General features: G+C 37.3%; 1 protein-coding gene across 1 annotated transcript in view; it reads right to left on the bottom strand.

Moving 5' to 3' along the window:
- Window positions 1-894: 894 nt before the first annotated feature.
- Window positions 895-20625, bottom strand: part of LOC127131988 (uncharacterized) — a 96500-nt gene continuing 76769 nt past the window's right edge. The window contains exons 2-8 of the mRNA XM_051060858.1: window positions 4330-4343; window positions 4114-4248; window positions 3331-3971; window positions 3055-3181; window positions 2674-2952; window positions 2469-2570; window positions 895-1386 (exon numbers count right to left, since the gene is read on the bottom strand). Of these exons, the coding sequence (XP_050916815.1) occupies window positions 895-1386; window positions 2469-2570; window positions 2674-2952; window positions 3055-3181; window positions 3331-3971; window positions 4114-4248; window positions 4330-4343 (1790 nt within the window). The remainder of the gene's footprint in view (window positions 1387-2468; window positions 2571-2673; window positions 2953-3054; window positions 3182-3330; window positions 3972-4113; window positions 4249-4329; window positions 4344-20625) is intronic.

Below are 20625 nucleotides of genomic sequence, written 5' to 3'. Positions count from 1 at the left end.
ATTGGCTTTTGTATCTCTTATCTTGAAATGTCCATGACAATGGTTCTTCTACTTGGCTCAAGTTTAGGATCCCTAGCACATAAGAACACACAAATCAAAAAGTTCCACAATGCAATAGAAAGAATGGACAAGAGTGAGTTTAGAATTAGGGGTCCTTTCAATGTCTTCTTCAAGATTAAGCATTCTAAAGGAATGAGGCCTAGTTGCTCTTCAAACTGCCACTACTAGAAAAACAGTTATTAGCGTCGGCCACTTTCAGACGCTAAAGGTGAAAAAATAGACACTAATATGTGGTTAGCGTCGGTTTAGCGTCGGTGTCGGGCCTTGAATAAAAGTTGCGAAGCTACTGTGTAACGTCGGCTAAAGATACACCGAGGCTACGTAGCCTCGGTGAAACGGAGGCTAACGCGGACACTAATGGGACCGACGCTATATTGTTTCAAAACCATGAAAAGTCAATATTATGTTTAGCGTTGGCCTGTCCGACTCTAAAGTCAACAAAAAAAGTCAACTTTTTTGTATGCATCGATCGACTGGCATTGAGGTCAATTTATAAAACTCAAGAAAAAACAGATAGCGTCCGTAGCACCGACTCTAAAGTCAACATAGAAAAGTCTATAATAATATTTAGCCTTGCATAGACCGACTCTAAAGTCAACAAAAAAGGACAATAAAGATGTTTAGATTCGGGTTGCAACATGACAACCTCACTCGAACAAATTTTTTCAATCCACTCCATCAACCGAACAATATCATATTTATGGTAAAACATTTGGAAACAATTTTAAACATTCGTGAAAGAAACTACAAAAGTTCTACCCACATTAACTTTCAAAAAACATACACAAAAAGTAATCACATCCGAGATTAATTCGTTCTACTAAAAGTACAAGATCAATCTTCATCTAATGATTGATCATCCAAATCGTCATCATAATGATGAGAATGTGATACAAAAGTTGAAGTGTCAAATTTCTTCATCATAAATTCCTTCGAAGCATTCATCTCCCTCTCCATCCTTTGTGCAGTCTCGGTAGCAGCTTTTGCAGCCTCGGTAGCAGCTCGCATTGCTTCGTTAGCCTCTTGTAATTGGGTCGTTGCAGCCTCGGCAATTTGTTCAGCTCTAATTCTAGCTGCTCTTTCAGCTTCTAATGACATCCCAAACATAGAGTGTTGAGGAGTTTGAGATTGTTGGGTAAAACTTTTTGATCCACGTTTTAGATTAATAGCTAAATCTGCAGCGCCATAAACCCGACCACGGTTACGGCCCCCAGCAGCCTCTGTCCATAGCTGATTTACACGCTCTCCATCTAACACTTGAACAACCTCTCCATTCCCTTCTTCAGTTGGCTGAAGTTCTGCATCAAACTTCTCTTTAAAAGTCTTCTGCATAATAGAAAAAGTAAGGAATACTTAATAGCAAGATAACACAAGCAATTGTATCATTCTTATACAGCTATGCCAATGAAACTCAAAATGGTTATGCCAATGACTCACTCACTCATAGGGTGGTTTGATTTATTCACATGTAAACAAAGGTACAAATTTGATATCTATCTAAGAAAAGAATCAATAATAATAATAGTATTTGTGCGCTGTCTCATGCATTGTCACTATAGAAATCGATACATCCACGTTGTGCTCAGAAATCTAATGGGACTGATCATTATTTTGCCTGCGTAACAGCAATCTGCAAGCATGTTGAGAGACATGAAGAATTTTAACTTAATTTGAGTTCATCAAAACAAGACATATATCTATATTTTAAATTGTCCTTAAAAGTATAAAAGTACAGTAATTATATACATTAGTTAATATATATCTATCCATATAAAAAATAATATAAAGACATGTAGTCAAGTTATAAAGTAGTAATGTACTAGAATTGATTTTATTGATTGATACTCCAATATTATTTAGTATGAGATGGAGTCAAGTTACACAAATCCATAATTTTAGTTCCTATTTGAAAAGCAGCAACAACAAACAGTTTATGGGACTTTAAACTGTTTTTCTGTAATAATAGTTAATAAGGCTGAATCTTGGTGGAATAAGTAGCACCTGCCTTCCAACCTGCAGGTATTGTGAACCGTGATCCCACCCAATTGGACCCAACATTGCTACTCACTTGAAACCTCAATCGGATTTCATTTTCAAACTGATAGTAGGAAGTAGGAATTTCAAACTGATAGCAGGAATTTCAAACTGATTGCAGGAATTTCAAACTGATATCAAACAGCACAGCAAATATTGATGCAGGAATTTCAAACAAATATCAAACAACACAGCAAACTGATTGCAGGAATTTCAAACTGATAGTTAAACATAGGACTTGTGCTATTATATCTAACTTACATTAGACTATAAAAATGGATAACTAGATCCTTTTTGGAGAGTTTAATTTGAATAAGTCTGCTTCTGAAAGCATGGATGCAAATATTGATGCGGTAAAATTTACGAGAACTTACATAAGTAGATGCAGCACGACTGTCAACCCATTCACCATTTTTCCTCTTGTGTGTTTTTAAAAATAACTCATCGGGACGCAGATCCCTTTGAAGTTCACGTGACTACAAAAATCAAATAATCCAATAATCAATACAGAATACGAGTAAAACTGTCAAGATATAAAGAATCTTCATAATAATAATTTGTTAGGATTTTATTACTTACAAGTTGAAGTGCAACATCAATATGAGCCTTACGGCCTGTGGTGTGGACTGCTCCGCCTCTTGCGGAAGCTCGATTGGTATTGTTTTGAGAAGACACAGCCAAAAACTCGGTCTTTTTCCAATAAGTGTGAAGTTCAATCCAAGCATCATCACCAATCCATGAAGGTCGAGTCCCTTTTCTCCTCGCCTTCCCCAACATGTCGTTTAATCGTTTTCTTCCTTTTTTTTCAAATGCGCTATAGACAAATGCATGATCGAAAGGATCCCACGAAACCTTCTCCTAAAAATAATTAAAATCACATAATTAATATTAATAACCAATTAGTTACTTTTTTAAATATAATTTGATCAACTTAAGTGACAAAAGTCAATAAATACTTACTCCAAACAACTTAAACCAATCAGCTTTCGTATCAGGATCGAGTGCAGACCAATGATGTATAGGTTTATAAAATTGTTTGCGTATCGCATAATTAATGGCACCAGCAACTTCTTTGGCAGGAACTAGCCTACAAAATACAATAATAAAACTACTAAATTATTAAGAATCATATGGATAGTAATATTCTCAACTTTCTTAACAGGTTATATATATTTTAGACAAAATACAATAATAAAACTACTAAATTATTAAATTATGAGAATATATATGACTTACCCAGTACCAGATGGTTTTATAATAACTTTCCCATTCTCATCTATTGTTGGCACAAGAGGGGTAATAGTTTCTTGACGCACCGCCTCATCCTCATCAGCATCCACATCTTCCTCCTCTGCCAAATTTGAAGGGCTACCCATTGTTTGAAGGTTTATACTTTGAGGGCCAGCCATTGTTTGATGGCTTAAAGTTGGAGTAGGCATAAAACTGAATTTCTCAGAGGTAGTGGCATGAACAGGTACTATAGTTGGAGCTGGTGTTGGCATCGACGATGCAGCCTGCACGGACGATGCTGCCTGAGCTGGTGTTGGCATCAATGATGCAGCCTGCACACACGATTTTTTAGAAGCTGATGTTGGCATTGATGATGCAACCTGCACGGACGATGCTTCCTGAGCTGGTGTTGGCATCGACGATGCAGCCTGCACAAATGATTTTTTCGAAGCTGATGTCGGCATCGACGATGCAACCTGCACGGACGGTGCTGCCTGAGCTGGTGTTGGTGCCGATGATGCATCCTGCATAGACAATGTTGTTTGAGCAGGTTTCCTAACGATATGCTTCTTGTTAATTATGCGATTTCGTTCTTCTTGAAGTTTTCCTGGTGCTAATACCTTAGCTTTTCCACCTCTTTTAGTCATCTGTTGTCATAAAAATAAAAGGATTAGTCAGTCTCACACTCTTAACATTATCATAATATTATCAAATGCAGTTTCTGATAAAATTAAAAGTAAAAGAAAAGAAACAATGTTGTTTCTGATAATTCAAATGCAGTTGCCAAACATTATCATAACACGCAAAAACCCCTCCAAACATCAACAACAGCAAAAACCTCTCCATACTGTGGCGAGTACGAAAACTGCCACGTATACCTACCATAGCGCCGCAGTTACGGATATTTGATAACACAACACTGCTCTACAAGAAACAAATTTTAACGATATGACGATATGACGAACATACCAAATTTTAATACTATTGTACATTATTATTTCAGACCGTAAACAAAATTGCTGCACAGATTTATAAATCTATTAAACTGCTGTATATTTTAACAAATCCAATAAGCTATTGTACTCACTTCCTGAAATCTAACTAAAACAATGTAAGCCTTAATTCTTAGTTTATTTTTTAATGTAAACCGAACCAAAACTACATGTTAATGGAAATAACTAACAACTTGCAGTATGTAGTCACTATATAGACTGTCATGTACAGTAGTACCAAATTATTACCATGCCAACACAAATCAACATACAAACCAAAACAAAACTTCTACCTACAAACATACGCAACCAAAACGCATAAGGTAGCCGATACACAAAGCAACCGCCTCGAAACCAGAAAAAAAACACAACACTGGGACAGTGATCACAACAACATAATAGAACTTAATTCGAAATATAAACAAAATCTATGCGAATCAAATGCCACAAAGGTGAAAGGTTATATCCCGATGCTAGAATTTCATTTACAACATAACCAATTCGCAATCCAAGGGAAACCGAAAAGAGAAAAACACAACATAGCCAATGCGTGTTCGAAATCAAAATAAAGTTCAAAAATTTGTAAATCATACACTTAGCTCGAACTATGAGTTTAAACAAGTGGTAACCACAATCAAACAATTCTCTTATAACAATTAGAGTTAACGGTGCCGACAAAAACTAACGGTAACTATAACCAAACCGTCTACGCAAACAGAGCCGTACAGTGCAAAAAGAAGAAACAAAATAGATTATGATTATTTACAATGTTATTCCAAAGATAAAAGATCCAACACTTATTCTGAGAAAAAAACCAACACTCCGACATAAAGACATAGGTAACCGACACAAATTTATTCACAACATGACGGATACGCGATAGATCAATTGACATCCATGCTCAAATGAATGCCCATTAATCAATAACTGTATTAAAAGAATAGTTACCAGTGAGATTTTATTTCATTTATGATATGAGTTGCAATCAACCTTATCTTGCTGATGCCAAGAAGAAAGTTGAGGAAATAAAATTTTATTGCAAGTTTTACATAACGTGGATGAATATTTTCTATTATCTTAGGCTTTCTATGTTGTTTATGACGTTTCTTACTAAGCTATCTAACATGGTAACATGCCTCACGCCTTATTCTTCAATGTAGAATTCATAAGCATAAGTCAAATGTAAGAATGAGATAACTTCAAAAGTTGATTGATGCTTATTTTAACATTGTTGAAAAGTTATAGTTAAATACTAAATTAAAAAACTGGTTTTCTTCCAAACAGTGAAAGGAATAAAATGATTTTGAAGACTCAGACCAACACATAAGGAATAAAATGATTTTGAAAGGAATAAAATGATTACAATGAAAGGAATAAAATGATTTTGAAGACTCAGACCAACACATATCACCTAACATGTATACAGATTTAACTACCAGCATTCATCAAATTTCACATGATTTATTTTTCATGCAAGGGAATAAAACACCAAATAGCAGAAGCATTACATTGAATTGTATAATAACTAAAGTGTTAAGTATTTCAAACTTCAAACATTGCAACAGTAAAATTATTCGACCTCATTTTTGTCATGATAAGATCCGGTGCCTGATCAAAGGTTTGATGTAATCACGGGCAAAATTTCTTGTCAAAGTCGTGATGTTCATTCAAGCACGTGCTTGTTTAGAAACCATACTATCAAACTTATTTCTGATGGCCGCCCAGAAGGCAGGGATAGAGATGTCATCCGGTACTTCCTTAAACGATGGGAGGTAGTTTACATCCACGATTACATGATCATGAATCCCTAACACTCTTTGTTGCTTTATTGGGGACTTTAATGCTATCATTAGTGTTGATGAGTATAAAGGTAACCATTGGACTTCTAGTATCCCTATGCAGGATTTCTTTCATTGGTCTGATTCCAATCATTACATCCATATCCCTACTCTTGGAAATAAATTCACTTGGTCTAATGGTAGGAAAGGTAGGTAGTTAACAGAGAAAAGGTTGGATCGGGAAGCCTATAGTGTGGATTGGCTTTAGGCTGTCTTGTGATTTTCAAGAAGCTTTAGGCTGGCTTTACGCAACTCAAGATGTCGGACGCAACCCCGTTTTAAATTTTGCTAGACCTTTTATTCCAATAGAGTTAGTCTTCTCATTGTAGTGGATTTATGTTGTATGACACCATTATTTTTGCAACAATAGTTTCTAAGTTTAATAACCTTGGTACAGCAGCACTACAAGTTCTGCAAAGCTACCCAACGATACATACCATGTTACCTCTTCATCGTATAATATATTGCCCAAGTTAGTTATATAACCTTGGTACAGCAGCACTACAATAGTGTCTAAGTTTAATAACCTTGGTACAGCAGCACTATAACCTTGGTACAACAACACTACAATAGTTTCTAAGTTTAATAACCTTCATCGTACAGCAGCACTACAATAGTTTCTAAGTTTAATAACCTTGGTACAGCAGCACTATAATTTTCTTAAACATACTTGCCATAAGTTAGTTATATATTGCCCAAGTTTTAGATTACTTCTATAATACCATATAACATATTGAAACAATGGTTTTTGATATGAACATACACTTATGATTAGAACATACCATATAATATATTGCCCAAGTTTTATGATTAGAACATACGCTTATGATTATCTATTTTTGGTTGTACCTGCAAAAAAGTTAGAGGGCAATGACTATGAAGAAATACTTGCCATAACTTAGTTATATATTGCCCAGTTTTTGGATTACTTCTGAAACAACATTTAACATATTCAATCAGAGTTTGCTGCTTTAATTGATTAAATACATCATGTTATGATTGTCTGTTTTTTATTGTAATTGCCAATGTTATAGCAACATGACTATGAAGACATATCTTTATTGGTATGAGTTATCTGTTTTTGAAACCGTTACACTTATTTTACATTTTTCATTAGATTTTTCATGTCTCTACTAGCAATGAATCTTACACGACATGTTCCGGAAATCAACAAATACACACTTCATGATACATCTTTCAAGCAACCCTGAACCTCATCACACAATGCGTATGTTGCAACAAATTTTAAACATTTAAAAGTATTTTGGTTATTACATAAATTATATTTTCCATTTATTTATATTCAAAATCTTGGATTTAATTTACTTAGTTTAAAATAAGTGATGCTTATAAGATACAAGTAGAAACTATACAGCTTTCACAAACACAGGTAGAAACTATATAGCAGAGCAATCAAAATCACATTTAACACCACACATATGTTCATAACAGGAGTATCATAGAAACTATACAGCTTTCACAAACACAGCTTTCACTACTGATGCAAACAGTTAATAAATTTGAGTCCAGAAAAAACATTTCCTTCAAAATAAATTATAACCCCAACCTTGACAAATACTAACTGATGCAAACACTAACTATTGCAAACACTAACAGTTCAGTCTGGTTCCAAATTAACATAGGGATGACTAACCTTGAGAAAGAGTTGTCTTTGCAAAATCCCGAATGATATAGTGCTTCGGTTCCAAATTAACTTGCATTCAACAACTGCTTACTGCCTCCACTAAGTAAGATGAGCATTCTTGAAAACCTACATTCAGAAAACCAATTAGCAAATAATTTGATTTTTGTAGTTTCAGACTTAAAGGAGACTTTAAACATATTTGGAAACAATACTAAACTTGCAAAGAAAAGTTGATTCCAGCATCCACAAAGCCGATAGTTATGGAAAACCTACATTCAGAAAACATAAAACATATGACTATCTCATACTCATTAAACCAAAACTCCATGGAAATCACTTGAGATGAATATGCATTACCTTTGATGATTCAGAAACCCTTTAACGAGGGATTTTGAATTAGGGATTCTTCAATGGATTCACGGATTAGGGATTCACGAATCGGTTCACGAAATAGGGAAAAAAGGGATTCACGATTTAGCATGGAATTAGGGTTTTCGTTTTGTGAAATGAAATGGAGGGAGAGTGAAAAATGACGAGGGAAAAGGAAAGAGGGAAATAAGCTGTCGCGCAATTTTTGGTCTGAAATAGAAAATTCCATAGAGTCCGCCAAGCGGACTCTAATTAATAAATAAAATACTTAAACCTTAAATATATATATATATATATTATAGATAAATAAATGGAAAATGTATATGTTATAAGAATAGAGTCGGCTCAGCGGACTCTAAGTAAATAAACACTAATTAAAAAATAATGCTACTAGATAGAGTCGGTCACACCGACTCTAAATAAATTAATCAAACATTCTTCAAAGGTAACATAACAAGTAGTGTCGGTTTTGCCGACACTGATAAAAAAAATAACTTGTCTTAAAAGATGTACCTAGATAGAGTCCGTTAGTGTAGGCTTAGCCGACACTAATAGTGTCCGTGTCGGTGGCCGACTCTAAACTAGGAGGCTAAAATGACTTATTCTAGTAGTGTGCATTAGCATAGGTAAGGTCCTAAATCTAAGTCCTTTCTCCAGTTGCATTGGGTTCACACAAACAAAACAAAACAAAGCACAAGACAATAGTATATACACAATAATATGCTCAAGCGAGCAAAAGGCAAATTGCATTAACATAAACATGAGCTCAAGTGAGCAAAGGGAAAAGACAAATGAATTAATCAGCAAGAAATTAAATTGCAGAAAAGTAAATTGCAAGAATTAAATGCTTGAATTAAAAGTTAGTAATTAGTAGTCAGTGTTAGTGTGCCATAAGGCAATTTAGCGATATGTTAAGCAATCGTAAGTGGACTAATGTAGTAGTCACACCTATCTGAGGCCGGTTAATAAAACTATAGGCAACAAACACAAGTTAGAGACCATGACTAGTAAGCCAAGCTCCTACAACGTGCCATGCCAAAAGAAAAGAAGGATGATCTTGTATGGATTTAGGTTTTTTACTTGACCAAGAAGCAACCTATCTCTAATGCAAAGCAATTCACTTGATCTTTGATCAAGATGAATTTGATTTGGATTAAAGAAGGTTAAGCCCCTCATATGTCAAGTCTAACCACAAATCCTTAACTCATTGATCAAAAAGAAAAAGAAGAAGAAGAAGAAGAAGAAATGGAATGTACATAAATTGAAATTCAAATGACCTAACCAATACACATTGATCAAACATTAATGGAATCAACATCAATCAATGGTAAACAGAAGTGAGATGAAGCTTAGAAGTCAAGAAACAATAAAAATATTTTTGGTATTTTTTTGGAATTAAAATAAACAAATAAAGGTCAATCTTCAAATCCATTTCAAATCAACTTGGAAAAGTCCAAATGGATCATCATAAGTTCAACATGGTCAAACAAGGTTTGACAAATTTTTTCATCATTTTTAGAAAACAGAAACTAATTTTAAACAATTAAAAATGAAGAAAAATAACATAATTGAACTAAAATCTCAAATCAATTAAGAAATTGATGAGAATATTTTTCATAGTTTCATCATCATTCAAAGATGTTAAGAAAATATTTTTTGCATTTTTGAATATTGGAATGTATTTTAAATGAAATAAAAATAACCAAAAAAGAGAAAATTCATAAAAAATATTAAATGGACTCATAAAAAATATTAAAAATCATTTTTAGAAACTAGAATTAAAAAGGGAAATAATGCAATTGGTCCCATATTTTTTGGATTAAAAATGAAGAAGTTATGAATTTTTAAAATAAAATGGAATAAAAGAAAATAGAATGAAAAATCAGAAATTAGAAAAATCATGGAGCGTCTGATCCTGATTCATTAAATGACGTGGATCATCACAAGGCTGATAAGCGCGCACTCATGGTAGACCAAAGTCAGCAGTGAAACACATGACATTAATGAAAGTCATAACATTCAAAGGACCAGATTAGATCAGAAGCAAAGCATCCAATGACCATGAACTCGTCCACATGGGGACGGTGGTGGAAACCACCGTCTTCTTCGGCGAGACTCACTGTTCTGGCCAGAATTTGCAGGTTTTCAAAACTTCATTAAGAATTCACGATCTATACATCTTTGGAAAGTTAGGGTGATGTACATCACCCCTATAACCTTAGTTTCTACTCTAGACTCTCATAGAAGGAGAAATCTGAGATAGAAATATATGGTGTTCAATCTGAGTTTGCTCAATTCATGAAATTAAATACACAGATCAATTGCCTCTCACATGAGGACTTCAGAGGTACAAACAAACACAAGAAATGATCAGTATACAAGGAGTTTCGAATCAAAAAAGTTTGAACAACAACCTTTGAAGTGCAACTTTAGGAGGTCTGATCTACTCCAATTATGTGATGCAATTTGATCTTGAGATGGCAAGGAAGCAAGGTTTAGGAATTGAAGCTCAATGATCAACCAATGAAGTTGAAAATTGAACTTGAAAATTGAAAGAGAAAAGCAAAATTCCTTTTAATGGAGGTTGGGATTTTACTTCTGCATCAGTTCAGGTGCCTTGAGGTTGGATTTTGAAGAGGAATGGAGCTTCTATTTATAGCCAAGCATGATGCAAGCAATGAAATACTCATGTGCATGTGAAGTTGGGTCCTCCATGCATGGGCCTGTACAGGCGCATGGGAGGCCCAAGTGCAATTGCAAATGCAAGCTGTAATGAAAGTAAGATGATTTGGACGTGCAGATTTGACTGAATTAGCTTGTGCACAAAGATATGATATGATTTCCATAAATGAACACAAATCTTCACCTCTTCGAAAATACCATTTGCCAAATTGAAACATAGCCATATGGGTAATGGTTGGAAAGGTCTTGACATGAGGAACAAATGTTATGTTGAACAAAAATCCATTTGGAGTTGGAAAAATGTTGAAAACTGATCATGAAGTGCAAGGTGCAAAACATGGATATGGAAATTTTGCCAAAATGGACCAACTTCAAGCCCTTTTGTTTCAATGATGCAAGCCTCAAATGACAAAACCTTCAAAATAAAAGTTGTAGATCTTTTCAAGAAAATAAATTTAAACTTAAATTTTTCATCATTTGGAGTTTTTATGAGAATGTTATGGGCACTTGAAGTTGGACTTTTTCACATTTTAATGACTTTGGTCCAAAGTGACCTATAATGTTTTGTATTATCACATGTGTTTATTTTAGGATTATGAAATTTTGTCCAACATAACAATTGAATTAGACATCTTAAACTTTCTAATGCATTTGATCCCACCTCAAAATCATGAAAAATGAGTGAGTTAGGTTCTTGGGAAGTTGACCTAAAATTAGGGTTTCAGTCAAAATGACCTATAATGTTTTGAAATGAATGATGACCTTCCAAGTTCCAAATGAAATTTTGATGAACATGAAGGTTTTTCATATGGTTTGTAAGAACATTTTTTCTCTTGGGGTCATCTTCATTTGACAAACACATCAAACGTTAGGTCTCAGTGGATTTCAAAATAGTGAGATGAATTGACTGATCAACTTCTCAAGTCCAAACTTCAAATCTTAATGAATTGAAGATTGAGGACACTCACATAAGATCAAATATGCATAAAATTATGAATTAAAGAACTTACCTTGATTTTATTTGAACATAGGTTGAGGTTGCTTCATGAGCAAGGCACAGTTGATGCACAGTTGAATTAGGGTTTCCTTGGGAAACAATCCTCAAGCCCTTTGGTTTATCTTGATCAAAATGACAAATTGAGATACTTGGGATGTATATATGATGATTGAGAGCTTTGTGAACCATTGTCATGCTTGCTTTCAACTTTATCTGGCCATATCAATGAGCATAGGGGCCTCCTAGGAGCCTTGGATCACATGATTGCTCAAGCTTCAAAACAAAAGATGTTAGTGACATATTTTTGTGCTTTTGGTTAGTAAACAAAATAAGAAAGGAAATAATCTACAATTCAAGCATGCATGGTGGTCTCAAACCAACTCACACAAGTCCCAACCCTAGGGTTAAGGAGCCAAGATGCTATGATCCTTGAGGCAAAATGCAATGAGCAATGTTATGATGCCATGAGGGATCTTAGGGTAAAAATTAGGATCTTACAGATGCCCCTATTTAAGGTCTTTCTAGCCGGAGATATGAAGGTTAAAATCTTCGTCTCGACGAGATAGAATGGGCTTAAATAATAACAAAGAGACGAATTTTGGTCCTTAAGAGACCTCATGATGCAAATGTCTGTATGCAAAAGTTAATGCTCTGTGGGGATATATGTCCATAAAGGAAAACAAAATCAGGAGAAATTGAAAATCCATATGAGTAATACACTCATAAATGAGACAGATACTATGGGGACTTTACTGGGAAATAAAGGGGATAAAATGCGTGAGCAAGTCACGACTTGAGACTTGGTGAGAGACACGAAGGGATTCCATGAAAATAAATCAATGGAAAGACTCGAGCTGACACAAAGATGCATGTATTGGGGGGTATGCCAATACAACAAATTATCCATAAAGGATACTTCGGATAAAAATCCGGACACAGATGGGGAAAATCCGCAAAGGACTCAGGCGAAGATATCCACGAAGGACTCAGCTGAGGAAGAGACAAATGAGGTATCACCGGTTACTGGGTAATAAGCTCAAAGAGACATGTGATCAAAACATCGTTATAAGGGTGAGAGAACAACACGCTCGGGGAGAATGAATATCTAAGACTGGTATAAGGTTGAGAGATATCAATCATCCAAACATCTGAGGAAGACCTAAAAGGGTACATTTCAACTCAGGAAAATCCGACTCCACAGGGGACAAAAAGTCATAATAGGGAGCAGAAAGGAAGGAACACCAGGGATACCGGTTACTGGGCATATAATAGGTGACCAACCAGGCGTGAATTGGGGAATATTTCCAAAACACTCATCATCCGAAAGGAGGGCTGAAAAAAGAAAACTCGATTACAGGATGGACACTCGATTCCATAAGGAAATACGAATCTTACTCAACTGGGGAAGAAACAGACTTCGACTGAAGAGCGCATGAGATATATTATCTATTACCATCAGAACATAGATAACATACTCGCATGAAAGATTATCCACAACCGATTACTGGGTTAATAAAGGATAAATCGATCGAAAAGAAAGGACATCGAGACACCGGCTACTGGGTATATAATGATGACCAATCAAAAGGGGAGAAACAATCACTACCAAACAAGGGTAAATGAAAGATGACTCGCTGGAGATAAGTTGCTTGATCAGAGCAATTATCTGAGAGAGATATCACCCGTTACTAGGAGATATACTCAAAATTGAAGGAATATCAATACCGAATATTGGATAAAGATAACCAACAAGGAGGGGATTACATCTACCGGTTACTGGGTAGAAAACCACAGAAGAGAATAACCGTCATCGGTGAGGACGAACAACAACCAAGGGTTAACTCTGCGAGGGGATAAAATGGGGTTTACAACTACCGGTTACTGGGTAGAAAACCACAGAAATAGGACTTATAACTACCGGCTACTGGGTAGAAGGCCACAACATCCGCTGGGGAAAGAATGAACAATTACTATTTACTGAGCAATTGATCACCCAAACCACATGGAAGTGCAGGGGGAAATAACAAGAGGAGTCAATCTAGGAACAAACTAGAGAGTCACAATGAAACAAGACTTAACCCGATGAGGATACAAGCTCAGGGGAGTAATTCCATCCCAATACATGTTTTAGGAGGGAACTGAAATAATAATCATCCACGAGGACATAACTCAGTGGGGATGTGGAAGAAAGGATAAACACTTTCTGCCTATGGGGCTGACTCTATATGGAGAGATCAGACACCAACATCTGCTTGGGGAAATATATATCACCAAATAGCAGGAGATAACAAACGAAGATATATGGCAAGAAATGCAACATGAATATCTGCATGTTATAATTATGCATGTATATGTGTGGTTTATGTATGATTAATGCTGACAAACAGACATATCTAACACAAATAGGTCCAAGAATCAATGGACAGGACATCCGGTACTACGTCTCAAAAGAGAAAGCCAGGCCCACTGGAGAAACATCGAATCTGGTGGTGGCAACAGATACTAGGAAACACCGATCTCTGCAGGGGATAAGGACCAATGTTGAGGATCAAACAGAGCCACTGTAGGGAATAAAGACTACTGCTAGGGGAACAAGCAGAGGATCAACGGGGATCAGAGACCGCTGTCGGGAATGAGCAAGGGATCAAAATTACCAAAGTTGGGGATCTTCCAACAGTATGCAGAGATATGGATAAGATCACTCCTTGAAAAAATCTACTGGGGGATCTTATCAGAGGGTAATGTGGACTTTTGTGGGGAACAACCACCAAACAGAAGCACATCAAACAACATTCACTTCTAATCATGGAAGGAAATATCTCTGCTATGGAGAAGGAGAAATAGTCACTCCGCTAGGGAAGAAAACAACGCATCCTCCTCAGAAGTCCCAACGCCAAACTAAAATCAGGTAAAGCCTTAGCTGGGGAAGCTACTTAATCACCACTAGGGAGCTTTACACAGGTAAGATCCACTGTAGAAGTAACTCTACTGGGGAAAAACCAAGGAAAGATATGAAACTCTGTGGGGAATAACCGCCAAACAAAAGTTCCAAAAACCATCACATTTCCTCAACTGCTGGAGAAACAAATCTCTGCCGGGGAAACACTGCTCCGTTGGGGATAGGAAAATAAACATTTTCATCACCCGCTCTATTAGTAGAAAAATTATCTGAGAAGGAGGAAGCAACAATAATTAGGCTCCGGTCAGGAAACTCCACTAGGGAAACAACTGCGGATGACTGGACCGGGAACAACCTGTAGGCGATCAGCTGGAAATAACCTATTGGTGACCAAACTGGGGAAGTCTAATGTGAGCAATTCTGTTGAGGATGAACAAGAGGCAAACCTGCTAGAGATCAATGTAGGCGAATCCACAGGGGATAAGCTACAATCCGACTTCCCCGAAAAAGATAACATGCCAATTTATCAATCTATAAGGCATTTTAGGTCAATCCACACAAGGGATGACAACCATATAATTGATAACACATATGCTAGATCCAGCCTCACTGGGGAGCTAGAAGATTAGGACCAAACTCCAGACTTTCAGGGGATCTGGGTGGTGTATCATTTTTCTCTTGCGCTCGTTGAGGAGACAACCTGAAAGATGATGAAGAGGATACAAAATATGCTAGGAAGATGAACAAATGTCTTACCCTTTTGGAAATCATACTATTCTTGGGAGAACACTGAAGATGTTCCTATTATCCTTTGAGTCATTGTGAATGTTCACTTTGTTTAAAAACAGTTTTTATAAAAACTTTATTTAAAATAATGATATTCATTAAGTAAAACATGCAAACATTTGTTGAACAGAAACAAATAAGAGTGCAAAGAATTGGATAAAGGCTCAAATTTATTTGATGGAATGGTAGTCTGCAAATGGCAAGACTCCATGGATCTTTACAAATTTGAAATTGGTGATATATATTGGAAAAGGGCTACATTGAACATAATGACCATTTCTCCACCAACTCTGAATCCAATGTACTTGAAGCTTCAGTTGACGATGACTGAGCGAAATTCTTTGACAGAAGACGGTTGAAAAATGAAGTCTTGTGACGATGCAGTTACTGGCCAAATCCCTAATTTTTGCCTAGATTGCCCCAGGGTGAGGTACTCAATCTAGCGGGATATAAATTCATTTTTTCTATGTCTCTAACTTTTGCCTCGATCGCCCTTTCGGGTCTTCAATCCACCGAGACGCTCATTTTGGCCTAAGTCGCCCTTTCGGGTTTTCAACATAGCGAGCTATTCTGTTTTTATTTTAGGCGAAGTATTTCTTGACTGCATCTGAATTCACAGGACGAGTGAAATCCTCCCCATCCATAGTTGTAAGTATCAAAGCACCGCCTGAAAAGGCTCTCTTAACAACATATGGACCTTCATAGTTTGGAGTCCACTTGCCCCTGGAATCGGGCGTGAAAGACAAGACTTTCTTGAGCACAAGGTCACCTTCTCGGAACACACAAGGCTTGACCTTCTTATCAAAGGATTTCTTCATCCTTTGCTGATATAACTGACCATGGCACATGGCAGTCAATCTCTTCTCTTCTATTAAGTTCAGTTGGTCATAACGACTCTGAACCCATTCAGCCTTAGGCAACTTGGCTTCCATAAAGACTCTCATTGATGGGATCTCAACCTCCACGGGGAGCACAACTTCCATGCCATAAACAAGGGAGAAAGGGGTTGCCCCTGTTGAAGTGTAGACAGATGTACGATAACCATGCAAAGCAAATGGCAACATCTCATGCCAATCTTTGTACGTAAAAACCATCTTCTAGATAATCTTCTTGATGTTCTTGTTAGCAGCTTCAACAACCCCATTCATCTTGGGTCTGTAGGGAGAAGAATTATGATGTGCAATCTTGAACTCGCTACATAGCTCTTTCATCATCTTGTTATTCAAGTTAGATCCATTATTAGTAATGATCTTATCTGGCACACCATAGCGGCATATGAGTTGATTCTTAATAAACTTCACAACCACCTTCCTGGTCACGTTTGCATATGATGCCGCTTCAACCCACTTGGTGAAGTAATCAATTGCTACGAGAATAAATCTATGACCATTGGATGCCTTTGGCTCTATCATGCCAATCATGTCAATTCCCCACATAGAGAAAGGCGTCGGTGATGAAATCACATTCAGAAGTGTCAGGGGAGTATGAATCTTATCCGCCTAAATCTGACACTTATGGCATTTCTTCACATACTTGCAGCAGTCAAACTCCATTGTCAGCCAATAGTAGCCTGCTCTCAACATCTTCTTTGCCATGGCATGTCCATTGGAATGAGTACCGAATGAACCCTCATGGACTTCAGTCATCAACAGGTCTGCTTCGTGTCTATCCATGCATCTGAGCAAAAACATGTCAAAGTTTCTCTTATAAAGCACATCGCCATTGAGATAGAAACTGCCAGACAGTCTACTCAAAGTCTTTTTATGTTTAACAGATGCCCCAGGCGGGTAAATCTGACTCTGAAGAAAACATTTGATATCATAATACCATGGCTTATCATCTTTCACTTCTTCTACTGCAAATACATGAGCTGGTCTATCCAAGCGCATCACAGTGATATTGGGGACTTCATTCTAGAATTTCACCATAATCATCGAAGCAAGTGTAGCAAGAGCATCTGCCATCCGATTCTCATCTCGAGGAATATGATGGAAGTCAACCTCATTAAAGAACGTTGAAATCCTCCTCGTATAATCTCTGTATGGGATGAGGCCAGGCTGATTCGTCTCCCATTCACCCTTAATCTGATTAACAACAAGGGATGAATCGCCATAAACATCGAGATGCTTGATCCTAAGATCAATACACTCTTCCAAACCCATAATACATGCCTCATATTCCGCCATATTATTCGTGCATTTGAAAGTTAGCCTTGCTGTAAAAGGAAAATGTGTGCTCTGAGGAGTGATAATCACTGCCCCAATACCATTTCCATATTGATTCACAGCGCCATCAAACACCATGCTCCATCGAGAACCATGCTCTGGCCCTTCATCGAGTGTAGGCTCATCACAATCTTTCATTTTCAAATACAGAATCTCCTCATCAGGGAAGTCGTACTGAACAAACTGATAATCCTCAATTGGTTGATGTGCCAAGTGGTCAGCCAAGATACTACCTTTAATAGCTTTCTGAGCTCGATACTCAATATCATACTCAGACAACAGCATCTGCCAACGGGCAATCCTCCCAGTTAAAGCAGGCTTCTCAAAGATATACTTAACTGGATCCATCTTGGATATCAACCAAGTCGTATGATTCAACATATACTGGCGTAAGCGCTTAGCAGCCCAAGCCAAAGCACAACATGTTTTCTCAAGCGTTGAGTATCGAGACTCACAATCAGTGAACTTCTTACTCAGATAGTAGATGGCATACTCTTTCTTCCGTGATTCATCTTGCTGACCTAGGACACAACCCATAGAGTCTTCAAGAACAGTCAGGTACATAATCAATGGTCTCCCTTCAATAGGCGGAGACAGAATCAGAGGCTCCGACAGATACTCTTTGATACTGTCAAAGGCCTTTTGGAAATCCTCGGTGCAATCATGACGCTGATCTTTCTGGAGAAGCTTGAATATTGGCGCACATGTGGCAGTCATGTGGGATATAAAATCTGGAAATATAATTCAAGCGGCCAAGAAAACCTCGGACTTGCTTCTCATTTTTGGGCGTATGCATCTCTTGTATTGCTTTGACCTTGGCAGGATCAACTTCAATACCTCTTTCATTGACAATAAAGCCCAACAACTTGCTGGAACGGACTCCAAATGTACACTTGTTAGGATTCAGACGAAGTTTGTACTTCCTCAAATGCTGAAAAAGCTTCAACAAGTGCTATACATGTTCAACTTCCATTCTCAACTTCGCAATCATATCATCAACATACACTTCGATCTCCTTGTGGATCATATCATGAAACAAGGTAGTCATAACTCGTTGATACGTGGCACTGGCGTTCTTCAAATCGAAGGGCATCACTCGATAACAGAATGTTCCCCAAGGTGTGATAAATGTTGTCTTCTCCATATCCTCGGGTGCCATTTTGATCTGGTTATATCCGGAAAATCCGTCCATAAATGAGAAGACATTGAATTTAGCTGTATTATCTACCAACATATCAATATGTGGTAGAGGGAAATCATCTTTTGGACTAGCTTTATTCAAGTCTCGACAGTCCACACACATTAGGACTTTTCCGTCTTTCTTAGGCACGGGCACAATATTGGCCACCCATTGAGGATATGTAGAAGTCACCAGAAACCCCGCATCCATTTGCTTCTGAACTTCTTCTTTAATCTTCATTGCCATATCTGGATGAGTTCTCCTGAGCTTCTGCTTCACAGGCACACACTCAAGCTTCAAAGGTAGGAAATGTTGCACGATATCAGTATCCAGACCAGACATGTCTTCATATGACCAGGCAAAGACATCGACATATTCTCGTAGCAATTCAATCAACCCCTTCTTCACAAACTCCTCAAGGAGTGCCCCAATCTTCACTTCACGAACACAATCTTCAGACCCCAAGTTGATTGTTTCCAGATTCTCAAGATGTGGCTGAATGATCTTCCCTTCGTGCTCAAGTAGACGGGTAATCTCATCAGGAGTTTCTTCAACATCATCTTCCTCGGCCTCAAATACAGGGAACTCAAAGTTGGGAGACGGTGTTGGATCATTATGTTCAATGGGTTTGATCAACCTGCATAATAATTTTGGATATAAAAGAGATTTTAGAATTCAAACAAAGCAAATCATTATGCAGATGAAAAGATTGATTTTATTCTCTTTTTTAGGGTTTTATGGTGATCACCAATTTCATGCAAAAAGTGAAAATAATTTGGAAAAAAAAACATTTAACATGAATTTATTGAATGAATATCATTGTATTTATGTGTCAACAATGTCATCACTTCTCCTTTTGGCATGGGAGAAGGGTTTTTAAACAAAAATGAACATTACGTTGACTTATGGACAACTGTTGGAACATCAACAGCGACCCAATTATTGCAGACTCCTCCAGGGTTGACAAAGTTGCCAGAATCTTCCTCTGCATCATCTTCCACAATGGCAGCAGCTTCTTGGTCTTCAACTGTGTGGATGAAACCACCACTCTGAAACAGACCGTGCTTGTTGAAAGTGCCTAAAGAATACCCTATGCCAACCCTAGATTTATTGTCTTCCAGCTTGACCATTTGTCCTAAACCAGTAGTTACGCCATGCTCAATGGCCAACTTCGCATCATTGTAGGACGCAAATGAAAAAGTTCCTTTCTTAGAAGGCTCAGCAATAGACAAAGCTTGGAACAGAGTCGCAACCTCATCCTCAACATCAATATAAGAAAAGGAAGACAGATGGCTAACCAAGAGAGCCTTTTCTCCCCATACCACCACCAACTTTTTGTTCTTCACGAACTTCAACTTTTGGTGTAGGGTGGATGTCACGGCGCCTGCCTCGTGAATCCATGGTCTGCCCAACAAGCAACTATATGATGGATGGATTTCCATGACCTGAAAAATGATATGGAAATCACTAGGTCCTATCTTGATTGGGAGCTCAACCTCACCAATCACTGTCTTTCGGGATCCATCAAAAGCTTTGACGACCACTCCACTCTGCCTCATGGGAGGCCCCTGGTATGAAAGTTTAGCGAAAGTGGATTTTGACAACACATTCAGCGATGATCTTGTGTCTACCAGCACGTTAGACAAGGCATCATCCTTGCAGTTCATAGAGATGTGAAGGGCTAAATT

The sequence above is a fragment of the Lathyrus oleraceus genome, chromosome 3 (genome assembly GCF_024323335.1).
Source record: "Lathyrus oleraceus cultivar Zhongwan6 chromosome 3, CAAS_Psat_ZW6_1.0, whole genome shotgun sequence".
Lineage (NCBI taxonomy): Eukaryota > Viridiplantae > Streptophyta > Magnoliopsida > Fabales > Fabaceae > Lathyrus > Lathyrus oleraceus.
The sequence above is the reverse complement of the archived record's forward strand: the minus strand, read 5'-3'. Positions and strand labels throughout refer to the sequence as shown.